Source organism: Aplysia californica, unplaced genomic scaffold (assembly GCF_000002075.1).
Source record: "Aplysia californica isolate F4 #8 unplaced genomic scaffold, AplCal3.0 scaffold00943, whole genome shotgun sequence".
Classification (NCBI taxonomy): domain Eukaryota; kingdom Metazoa; phylum Mollusca; class Gastropoda; order Aplysiida; family Aplysiidae; genus Aplysia; species Aplysia californica.
In genome coordinates, this window is record NW_004798213.1 from 126410 (window position 1) to 138789 (window position 12380).

Sequence of the window (12380 nt, forward strand, 5' to 3'; positions counted from 1 at the left end):
TTAATATTTGGCTATTTTTCACAACCATTATATAAACATATAACTGAAAAGAAGTTACAGCAGAAGACCACAATGACAGCTTGTGTTATACAATATCTTTCAGAACGAGTAGAAGAGCTCAAGTCCACAACGGTTACATGGTGTTGAGAAATATAAATGGAAAACTTTATAAGTTGGAGAAAGTTTTAATTTCAGTAAAGCAGAGCACTTTAAGAAAAACAGCAGCCAGCTAGTGCACGGAAAAAAACAAAAGAGAAAGACAAAAATAAGGAAGGAAAGATGGGAAAAAACCCCAGTAATTCACTGATACCATAAGGAAGAAGTAAAACCCACAGGGGATTCATCACAATCAGCTGCATAACTCGTTATCAAGTTAAAAAAGAAAACATTTTTTAGTTTTAGTATGTGTTTTACCACACTTACAATACAACAAGATAATATAAGTGCCAAAGATTAGAGGTGTTACAAGAGAATAACAGACACAAAAAAAAAGGACGACAGATAAGGACGACAGACTTTTTTAATAGGAAAGAAGGAGCAAACCACACCACAGCACCCGCTAACCATACGCAAAGGAAAATGAAAAGGAAGAAACATGGCCAAAATATATTTGTCACTCTTTTCTCCAAAACAAAAGTCACTTGTACTTTCCATGTCAAAAGCACAAAATACAACATCAAAAAAAAAAACCAAAAAAAAAAAAACCCAAACAAAACTCACAAAACTCCGCATCTTTCTGATCTTGGAGTTTGCCATCTAACTGAAGTTTTTTGTTCTGAAACAAAAAAAGAAAAACACATTGACCTGAAAGACTGACTACGTTCATACTTTATGAAAATGTTTAGATTATCAGTATTAAGGGGCTGGGGCACAGAAAGAGAGAGAGAAACACAGAGAGATGGAGAGAGACACAGAAAGAGAGATGCAGAGACCCAGTCACAGAGAGAAAGATAAAAAGACACAGATAGACACTCACAGAGAGAGAAAGATAGATAATAATAATAATATGTGCGGCAGCATGGTGGAATCAGGCTCTCGTCAAAATAATGAAATCGAAGAAAACAGCAGTTTTCTCCCTGTTTAGAAATTTTTATCCAATTTTTGTTTTTTGGCTCAACACCTTTTATGTCCATTTACAAATACATTCCTTAGAGGATTTCACAGAAAACGTTGATTAAAGACAGAAAAATATAAATTTACAGTTTCACTGGACTCTCCAGCTTTGGAATTTACCAAACTTTGGCGGCCGTTTTCTCGCTAATTTTACCTCTTAAATCAGGTGACCCCCACCTCCTTCAATCCAAAATATCTCCACTTCTATTGAAGATGGGCGGGTAATTTTTTCATTGAAAGCAAGGCAACTGAACAAGCTTTAAGATGATACCAATAACTCTACATGCCCCAAAATTGACGAGAGCCTGATTCCACCACGCTGCCTCACATTTGTTAGTGTCCCGACTTATCTGTGTAAGTGAGATGAACACCAACAAAATAATGGCTGTTTAGTGGTGTGAAAAAAGAAGGATGACAGACAGAATTTACACCAGACAAACAGTGGAGAAGTAAAAACTTTTCAGCAAACACTGATACTGGATTTAATCCCCCCCACCACCACCACACACACAGGTAGATTTACAAAGGTGGTAACAAAGCTAATAAGAATATGAAATCAATGTTGAGAAGACAAAAGAAGAAAATAGGAGTAGAGATTTTTCAAAATCCACACAATACCTTGATAATAATTTTTCTCCACAGTTGGTTGGGAGAAGGCAGTTTGGTCTCACTCACATCAATAGGTTCAGTCAACAAATCATCTGAAAAAGCCAGTCAATAAAATAAAGAATCACTGTTTGTTATTATGAATTTCTACTTGAAAATACTGATAATAAATCCAAGCCATATTCAGCTGGAAAAATTCAAATGTCCAATTTCGTTAAGTACAGTCCGGCACGCATAACTCAGACAGGTTGGAGATTTGCAAATGTGTCACGACACGGTGGAGTTAGACGCTTGTCAGTTTTTGGGCATAAAGAGTTATGGTATCATCTTAAAGGTAGTTCATTTGCCTTGCTTTCGATGAAAAAAGTATCCATTTTTCTGGAATAGAAGTCGAGATATTTGTGATTGAAGGAGGTGGGGTCACCTGATTTCAGAAATAAAATGAAATTAGCGAGAACATGGCCGCCAAAGTTTGGTGACTTCCAGAGTTCAAGAGTCCTTGGAAACTGCAAATGTACATGTTTTGAGCCTCTAATCAGCGTTTTTCCATAAAATCCACACATAAATGTGTTTTTGAATGGACATACTAAGTGTTAAGTCAGAAAAACACAAATTCGAAAAAAAATACCAAACTGGCCGACAAATGCTTATTTCTTAGATTTCATTATTTTGACGAGTGTCTGATTTCACCACGATGCCTCACAAATGTGTTTGACACATCCATAATTTGAGTTAACCAATAACGAAAATTTTAAAAGATAGTCCAGGAATGGCAAACTGAACGAGCTATCCATGGATTTGAGTTTTTCGTGTTAGCATTACCAGTGCCTGACAATTTAAAAAGTTTCATGAGTGAAATTTCAACACAAAACGAGATCTTATGTGCCAAAAACCCAATTAAAGAGAAATGTTTATAGCGACTCTTTAACTGTGTCTTTCTAGCTCCCGTCCTTCTTTCTCCAACTCCCCCCCCCCCGTTTCCTTTTTGGTTTTATTCCTGAAGAGGAGCTCGAGCACACCGTAATGAGCACACTACAGAAGGTACAGAAAGGGATACTGTATGCGGACTGGAAGGCTACGATCAGGGAGAGCAGCCTGGAAAGAGTGGCCTGGATCTTCAGCCCGGGCCATGCGGGGGTAACCGGCAACGAGAGAGCAGACAAGCTGGCTGGAGAAGCAAAAGTGGGAGGGAATTTGACACTGAACCCTCCAACCGTCCTAACCGCTGTAAGGGAAAATTTGAGGAAGAATAGGGCGGATAGCGGTTCCCACACTCTAGGCAGATTGAAGGAGAAGGGGATCCAAAGAGGAGAGGGGAAACACAGCCATCTGTGCGGACCAGTCCGACGGATCTCCAACCAGATTATGATGGAGACTATAAGCAGACAGACTCTGGGATGGATCCTGAAGAGGGGGGGGGGGGGGAGCAGAGATGGACATGTTCTGACTGCAGTGACCCCAACACAGTGGACAAGTAAGACAAGTAAGATGTTATAGCGAAAAAAAAACTGAGCTTATTTCTGAGCACACAATGCAAAGAAAATAGCAGTGCCATAAGAACAATGGCGTAAGGTTGCTTAAAAAAACCCCAACATACATACTGGGTGTCTACAAAAAAAAACCCATTTAAAGGGCAATAGTTTTGTCATCTATAGACCAATTTCAACAAAACTAAGACATGATGTCCCACAGCAAATATGGGCTCCCAAGGGTTTGTCATAGCCAAGATAGACTTTTTCTGTAGCACCTCCTCTTACCGATGTATCTGACACGTGTTCGACCGACAGAAGGCCACAGGCAACATTGTGGTACATTAACTCACTTGAGCCTAATCCCCTGTACTTATGGGATGTGCCATCAGCCTGGTGGCCTACTCCCATGTATTTACGGATGCCCTTTCTCAATCGATATCTCTACTGTTTTTCGGTTATAAGCTACGGGAAGCGGCGAGCCAACAGCTGACCCTCTTGTTTTGTTTAGTTAAAAATTTGGCGAAGTTATGAGCGATAAATTTTGAGTAGTAATGAACTAAGTCATTCACCCCCACATTGCTATAAATGATTTTTTAAAATAAATTGGGTGCAAAAAACAATGCGTAACCCCAAGACTTTGTCATTTCAAATTATTGATAAAATAAACACTATTCCAACAAATCAGATGCAGTTTTCTTTTTCTGAAAAAGCATTTCTTTCTTTCTTTTGTCGTTTAAAAAATATTATAATAGCTTTCACAGTCTTTTTACTGTTAACGAATCAGCACACTCAAAAATTGTAAGACTGCAATGGCTGTTGGGTGAAAAATAGCTCAGGCTCAAGTGAGTTAAAACCATTATGCACAAATTAGAAACACAAATTTGCATATTCTATAGTATGCATCTTGTTGCCTGCCGTTTCCGATTCTTGATAAAGTAAAGAAAACAGGCTTAATATGCTGCTTTTTCAAGTGCTCATAAAACAGCGTGCTTCCAAAGGATGTAGAATGACCCAAAGGAGTTAAGAAACAGAGCACAGAACCCTGGAATGGTCCCCTTAATTATAAGGATCTTTTTATTTTAAAAAAATCGAATCCATCCTCACCTTGGAAAACCTCCTTGAAAAGTGAAGCCATGATCCTTTGTTGAGGCAAACTGCAGTGGTTTTCAATGGACAGGACCAAGGGATACCTATAGGCGAAAAGACCATTGCTTCTGATCTTCTTAAAACATGGAAAATATCAGGTCTTAGAAACTTTCTCAAAAAGGAAAGGGTTGAGGTTAGATGGTACAATATTCACCACTCATGTTATGCTGCTGCAATGGCGACAAATAGAACAAACTGATCTTATCCATGTGGACTTTTTCATGAAACAGACGTACACACACACACTCACTCACACACACACACACACACTCACTCACTCACACACACACACACACACACACACACTCACGCACACATGTGCACACATGTACACACACATGCACGCCTAACACACACATACACACACACACATCTACTTACTTATCACATGCATACGCTTACACATCGTTAAGAAATGAGCCCATACACATACATAATAAAATAATATACACAATACAATTCGCAATATACGTAAACGGATACATAGTCATTTACATAACATTGTACTGAACATGAATCTACTAAACTTACTCCAAGATCTTAGTGATAGAATGAGCTTCCTTTTTCTCAGAAAGCATAGTAGCTAGCCATGGTCCTGACTCATCTGCCAACCATATGATAGCTGGTCAGAAAGGTGATAAATACTTGGAAGCTAGCAGAAGCACACAATATCCAACATTTTAGTGACCAGAAACCATGAGACTGACCTATTCCTGCTCTTATCCTTAAAACAGAACAACAAGTCCCTTTTTCATCCCCTCCCCCCTCCTTAAAACAGAACAACAAATCCCTTTTTCATCCCCTCCCCCCCTCCTTAAAACGGAACAACAAGTCCCTTTTTCATCCCCTCCCCCCTCCTGAAAACGGAACAACAAATCCCTTTTTCATCCCCTCCCCTCTCTTTTAACTTACTCTGTGGCAACCCAAGCATGCTCCTTTATGGTATGCAACACATCAGAGAACTTGATGACTGACGTTAAACTCCGGCCATGCGTGATGACGGGTCTGCCATCCGGACCATCCCAACAGTCCACTGAAAAAAGAGCACAACACGCTTGGTTAAAGAGAAGCACATCCACACAGTAATGGGGTCATTTAGCGCCGGGAAAAAGTAAGGTAGACAGACAGAAACAACTTACTTTTCCGATCCAGCGGCCATTTGACAGAAACTACAGATAGAAAATAAAGAAGTCGGATCTACCAGTGTCGCCCTCCAACCACCCGCAACACATACCCAGTTTTCATAAGTGACTTAAACCAGAAAAGTGAGTTTTACATTCATCCAACTGCACAGGCATAGGAAAAAGGAAAAAAAAGCTTTGTCACGTGGGTACTAAATGCTGAACTTAAATCAATTGTTTCAACAGGGGAATATACAACTTTAAAAAAAATTCTACTACTCCCATAAGGTTGGCTTAAGGGACTGGGGCAATTTGTTGTAAAGTCATTTGTTACTGCGTGTGTATGTATGTGTGAGGTTGCCTGTGCCTATATTAATGGAATAGCTAACACAAATATCTTCATCTATATAGACACCCCTCAAAACAAAAACCCTAAAAAAACAAAAAACAACAACCCCAAAAAACAAACAAATCAAAGCAAAAACAACAACAATCCCCCCCCCCCCCAGCAAAAAGACATATGTAAAAACATTTCTATAAACAAACTCACATTCTATACAACGGCAGCCCATGCGGAGGCATCGAGCATACGCTTCCACAGAAGAGTCTCCCTTCCACTGAAAGCCTGTGAGGTAGCTGCAGAAAGAAAACAAAGAGAAATGTTTCTAGGTCGAGAACTGCAGTTCCATTTTGGCAAAGATCTCGCCCAAAATCAACCCTGCACAACTCCCTGTCAAAAGTACAAATTGTTCAAGGGCCAAAAACATTCAGAACATAAATACAGCCCAGACTCTGGGATACCTTTTATGGCAAGAGGACGAAAAGGCCTTAAAATAAACAAAAACAAATCTAATAAAATTGTACCAACAGGCACATCTAGCAGTTTGGACAATAAAGTCAAAATAAATCCGGGAAACTGGAAACGGGCAAAAATGTATCAATACAAATAGGCAAGCTCAAATTGAACTTAACAAGACTGAAAAACTGCTACCTGGAGGCAGACTTCTGATGAACCTCAAATGATATCAGTTCCCACCAAGAATCTTTACTTTTGAACACAGCAGAATTGGCGCTAAAAGTAAAAGGCAGACAATTTTGAGCCCTTGGTTCTGCCAAAAGCACAATGTAAATTTGAGATCCAGTCAGATACTGTAGTTTTTCCTTTTTGCTTACAGAAGAATAGTCGATAGCAGCCTTTTCAATCCCTTATGTCACACCTTGTTCAGTGTTGGGGTAACTACAGTCGGAACATGTCCATCTCTGCTCTCCCCCCCCCTTTTCAGGATCCATCCTGGAGCCTGTCTGCTTACAGCCTCCATCATAATCCGATTGGAGATCAGTCGGACTGGTCCCCACAGGTGGCTGTTTCCCTTCTCCTCCTTGGAACCCCTTCTCCTTCAATCTACCTAGAGTGTGGGAACCGCTATCTACCCTATTCTTCCTCAAATTTTTCCTTACAGCGGTAAGGACGGTTGGTGGGTCCAGTGTCAAATTCCCTCCCACTTTTGCTTCTCCAGCCATCATGTTACAAACAAAGCCATCAGCACAGTATTCTGCAGCAGCAAGTTCTTAGAAATTTGACATTTTTCAATATAAAAAAAAAAAGAAATCTTTTCTAAAAGAACAGATGAAAAGATGTCTATTAGTCCTACACCTATACTACCTCAGCAAACAGGAAAACACTACGCAGGAGAGCCATCTAGGCCCATCCAGGTGTCCAGTCCTAGCCTGGAGGCAGATTCAGACTACAGAAGGACTGAAAAGGAGGAGGACAAAGCAGTCTCTACCAGACAACCAACCAAATGCCAGCAAACAGGTGTAAGAAAGGGAGCATCAAAAAAATTAAAATGGTATCCACTGAAATCAAATCTGACACAACTGAAATTCCTACATTTACAGAACTTACAGGGTGGTTGGTGGGTGCTCGGGTGCGGTTTGCTTTTTCTTTCCTATCAAACATCTATCGTCTATATCTCCCCTCCTTCTTTTTAGTGTTTGTTACGCTCTCGTAAAACCTCTAATCTTCGGCACTAATATGACCACGTTGTGTTGCAAGCGCCATAAAACTCTTACTAAAACTAAAAGGAAAAGCCATTTCCCTTTACCTATAGGGATCTAAGTGCACGTCTCAACACGAGCTACTTTACCCTTCTGCACATTAAACGTATGCCTCAGCACACAGTGGCGTAAATCTTGCAAAATTCACAGGGAGCTCAGGAGCTTGTGTAGTCTTCGGCTTGGAGGCAACGCTTAATACTATGCAGTCACACAGCCACCAGTACAAAATACCCCATCTGGTCACCCACCCAGGAGAGTGACTGCAACGGACTTCCCACACCAGGCACACAACTGCGCCAGGTGACCGGACCGGATAATTTTCAGTCGCATTATTGCGGCAAGTAACGGCAAAGTGTAAAAGGGTGCACCCTTTTGTAGCCTGGGGATGTCCATTCCTACTGTCAGCACTGGTTTTCAGCTAAGCTCTTTAGCCAGGACAGCATCTCAAGTCTCAGTGTTAGTAGACTTACAATCATTCTCCTCGTTCCCAATATTCCCCATCTTACAATTTAGAAAAATTTGCAAATCTAAGTCAAAAAGAGAAGCATTCTGCCTTTTTAAATTCATTATAGCATATTTATATTTTGTGAGAGTATGGCGTTCGTCTGCAAGACTAGACCTGTGTTTATCAATCGTGTGCAAGCCTAGCAGGAAAGTAATACTTTTACGGCGCTCCAAACTGCATAAGGTCATATGAGCGACAGAAGATTAGAGGTGTTACAAGAGAGTAAGAAACATAAAAAAGAAGGAGGGGAGATAAGGACGATAGATATGTTTGATAGAAAAGAAGAAGCAAACACACCAGAGCACCCGCCAACCACCCACATGCACATTTCTTATTCCCGAATACGAATCCAAATGGTGCATATGGCAGAAGAACTAGATTCAGATGACTAGTGTGAGGTACATGACGTACATGTAATGCCTTATAGGCAAATTTTGCTGACTTCCAAGACGTCCACGGTACGGAACAAAGCTAAAAATTACACACTGTCCTGACATACTAGGTATATCATTTGGCAGAAAGGGGTTAAGAATAGTCTCCTCGTTCCCAATATTCCCCATCTCACAATTTAGAAAAATTTGCAAATCTAAGTCAAAAAGAGAAGCTTTCTGCCTTTTCAAATTCTTTATAGCATATTTATTTTTTGTGAGAGTATGGCGTTCGTCTCAAAAGAAGACAAGCATAAAAATCCCAAAAAGGACAACATACGTATTGTGAGATGATGCAATCCAGTAGGATGACAGGGAAAAGTCCATATTCTGATAGACTTTCTGCTCCTTGGGGTTCACAATGCTGTTTGTTGGGCTGAATAAGTAGTCTTCCAACTGAAACCAGGACAAAGGAAAATAATCAGAATATTTTCCCTTACATCCTTTTCTGGCGACTGGCTTGCTGGGCTGACAATATCTCAATCTAGGCACATCCATAGGCCCTACTGCCGTAAGCCGACAAAACGCCTTTTTAAAAATTTACAACAGTTTTGAGAAAAAGAGGTTTTTTGTTAATGTAACCCTAACCTTTGAAAAAAAGAGTGCTTCCGAAATTTGAATTCTAATTTATTTTAAAAACTAGTTACAGTTTCATTCTGATTTTTTTTCCCACAAGCAGGATAACTAATCAGGCTTTCGATTTTGCATATAAAACTTTTGGGCGCCAATATATTAAAAAAGGCATTTTGTGAGCTTACGGCAGCATAGTGTTCTTCCCTGGACTAGCACACCGATATACCAATAGTCCTCACGTCACAGCAGTGCAAGCTTTCTTCTCTCACTTTTTCTTTTTGACAATTTTAGAACAACCCCTACCTGACCCTAAGAAGAGAAATCAACTTTCCGCTTACAGTTGTATTGACCAAGAAACCTTAAGAACAGCCAGAATCCTGCTGTCAATAGCCTCAGGCTTAACCCCATATAAGGCTGTACCATTTCAGATAAAATATCATCACTACTGCAAGCAATCCACTTACGACCTAATTTCGGGAGTTTTTTATTTTCACACCCTCCCACAGCTCTATCAAAAATGTGCCTTTCAGCATCGCCAAAATGCAATTTAATTCCATGGTCAAGGCTTATAATTTCTTGCTACGAAATTCCAGATACGAAAAACACATAAAAAACTTTTTTTTTGTCTCCCACTTAAAAAGTACTTCAACCGACTTAAGTGGATTGCTTGTGACACTGTCCATATGCTTGTTAATTAGTTCAATATAGCTCTTAAAATAAACATGAGTACAATTTCTACATTTAAAAGAGGTTTCCCTTTTCAAGTTCACAACAGCTATAAACCTGCTCACTTATGATACAGTTGTATGCTGTAAATGTTAAGCACAACACAATTTTTATAATTTAGTAGCCTACTCAGGTCGCAAGTTGTGTAGCAGACACATCCCAGCAGACAGAGAGGGATACAAAATAAAACATCTTCTCCACATGGGAATTGGTCTAAAGTCCTATGCGTGCAGGGCAGAGAGTCTGACCATCACGCCGCAGATGTCAGAATGTGTCGTTTTGGCCAACAGGAGTAAAAAGACTGCCCAAGGTCAAGGGAAATAATTCTGCCATGACTTACTAGGTGGAGGACAATATTATAAAGTGTTATTTCCCTTCGTCCAAAACTTGATCAGAAGGCCTTCAGGCATCCTGTAGGAGGCGACAATCACTCAATCACACTTGTGTGTGGGAGAAAGGGAGATTATTACTGCGCAGCCGATGGGCGGGTGCCAATTGTGTATAGAGTGTGCCTCTAGCACCAATTTACATTAGTTTAGTCACTCAGGCAGTTGGAGGAATGGCAGTTGAAAAGGGAGCCAACAGAGAGTTTGTATAGGTATTTCTTACTGAGCATTGGCAAAACCCTGGCTAGAAGCTGCACTGACAGTATAACGATAGCGGCCTTTTCAATCCCTTATGTCACACCTTGTTCAGTGTTGGGGTAACTACAGTCGGAACATGTCCATCGCTCTCGTCAAAATAATGAAATCGAAGAAAACAGCAGTTTTCTGCCTGTTTACAAATTTTTATACAATTTTTATTTTTTGGCTCAACACCTTTTATGTCCATTTACAAATACATTCCTTAGAGGATTTCACAGAAAACGTTGATTAAAGACAGAAAAATATAAATTTACAGTTTCACTGGACTCTCCAGCTTTGGAATTTACCAAACTTTGGCGGCCGTTTTCTCGCTAATTTTACCTCTTAAATCAGGTGACCCCCACCTCCTTCAATCCAAAATATCTCCACTTCTATTGAAGATGGGCGGGTAATTTTTTCATTGAAAGCAAGGCAACTGAACAAGCTTTAAGATGATACCAATAACTCTACATGCCCCAAAATTGACGAGAGTCTGATTCCATCACGCCGCCTCACATTTGTTAGTGTCCCGACTTATCTGTGTAAGTGAGATGAACACCAACAAAATAATGGCTGTTTAGTGGTGTGAAAAAAGAAGGATGACAGACAGAATTTACACCAGACAAACAGTGGAGAAGTAAAAACTTTTCAGCAAACACTGATACTGGATTTAATCCCCCCCACCACCACCACACACACAGGTAGATTTACAAAGGTGGTAACAAAGCTAATAAGAATATGAAATCAATGTTGAGAAGACAAAAGAAGAAAATAGGAGTAGAGATTTTTCAAAATCCACACAATACCTTGATAATAATTTTTCTCCACAGTTGGTTGGGAGAAGGCAGTTTGGTCTCACTCACATCAATAGGTTCAGTCAACAAATCATCTGAAAAAGCCAGTCAATAAAATAAAGAATCACTGTTTGTTATTATGAATTTCTACTTGAAAATACTGATAATAAATCCAAGCCATATTCAGCTGGAAAAATTCAAATGTCCAATTTCGTTAAGTACAGTCCGGCACGCATAACTCAGACAGGTTGGAGATTTGCAAATGTGTCACGACACGGTGGAGTTAGACGCTTGTCAGTTTTTGGGCATAAAGAGTTATGGTATCATCTTAAAGGTAGTTCATTTGCCTTGCTTTCAATTAAAAAAGTATCCATTTTTCTGGAATAGAAGTCGAGATATTTGTGATTGAAGGAGGTGGGGTCACCTGATTTCAGAAATAAAATGAAATTAGCGAGAACATGGCCGCCAAAGTTTGGTGACTTCCAGAGTTCAAGAGTCCTTGGAAACTGCAAATGTACATGTTTTGAGCCTCTAATCAGCGTTTTTCCATAAAATCCACACATAAATGTGTTTTTGAATGGACATACTAAGTGTTAAGTCAGAAAAACACAAATTTGAAAAAAATTGCCAAACTGGTCCAAAAATGCTTCTTTCTCTGATTTCGTTATTTTGACGAGTGCCTGATTTCACCACGATGCCTCACAAATGTGTTTGACACATCCATAATTTGAGTTAACCAATAACGAAAATTTTAAAAGATAGTCCAGGAATGGCAAACTGAACGAGCTATCCATGGATTTGAGTTTTTCGTGTTAGCATTACCAGTGCCTGACAATTTAAAAAGTTTCATGAGTGAAATTTCAACACAAAACGAGATCTTATGTGCCAAAAACCCCAATAAAAATATATGTGTATAGCGACTCTTTAACTGTGTCTTTCTAGCTCCCGTCCTTCTTTCTCCAACTCCCCCCCCCCCGTTTCCTTTTTGGTTTTATTCCTGAAGAGGAGCTCGAGCACACCGTAATGAGCACACTACAGAAGGTACAGAAAGGGATACTGTATGCGGACTGGAAGGCTACGATCAGGGAGAGCAGCCTGGAAAGAGTGGCCTGGATCTTCAGCCCGGGCCATGCGGGGGTAACCGGCAACGAGAGAGCAGACAAGCTGGCTGGAGAAGCAAAAGTGGGAGGGAATTTGACACTGAACCCTCCAACC

At 40.0% G+C, this 12380-nt stretch overlaps 1 protein-coding gene across 3 annotated transcripts in view; it reads right to left on the reverse strand.

Annotated features, from left to right (window-relative positions):
• Positions 1-12380, reverse strand: part of LOC101852285 (1-phosphatidylinositol 4,5-bisphosphate phosphodiesterase gamma-1) — an 84704-nt gene that overhangs the window by 38850 nt on the left and 33474 nt on the right. For all 3 annotated transcript variants that reach the window (XM_013089401.2, XM_035972990.1, XM_035972989.1), the window contains 6 exons: positions 8730-8845; positions 6009-6094; positions 5250-5370; positions 4296-4381; positions 1732-1814; positions 721-775 (listed from right to left, as the gene is read on the reverse strand). In XM_013089401.2, the coding sequence (XP_012944855.1) occupies positions 721-775; positions 1732-1814; positions 4296-4381; positions 5250-5370; positions 6009-6094; positions 8730-8845 (547 nt within the window). The remainder of the gene's footprint in view (positions 1-720; positions 776-1731; positions 1815-4295; positions 4382-5249; positions 5371-6008; positions 6095-8729; positions 8846-12380) is intronic.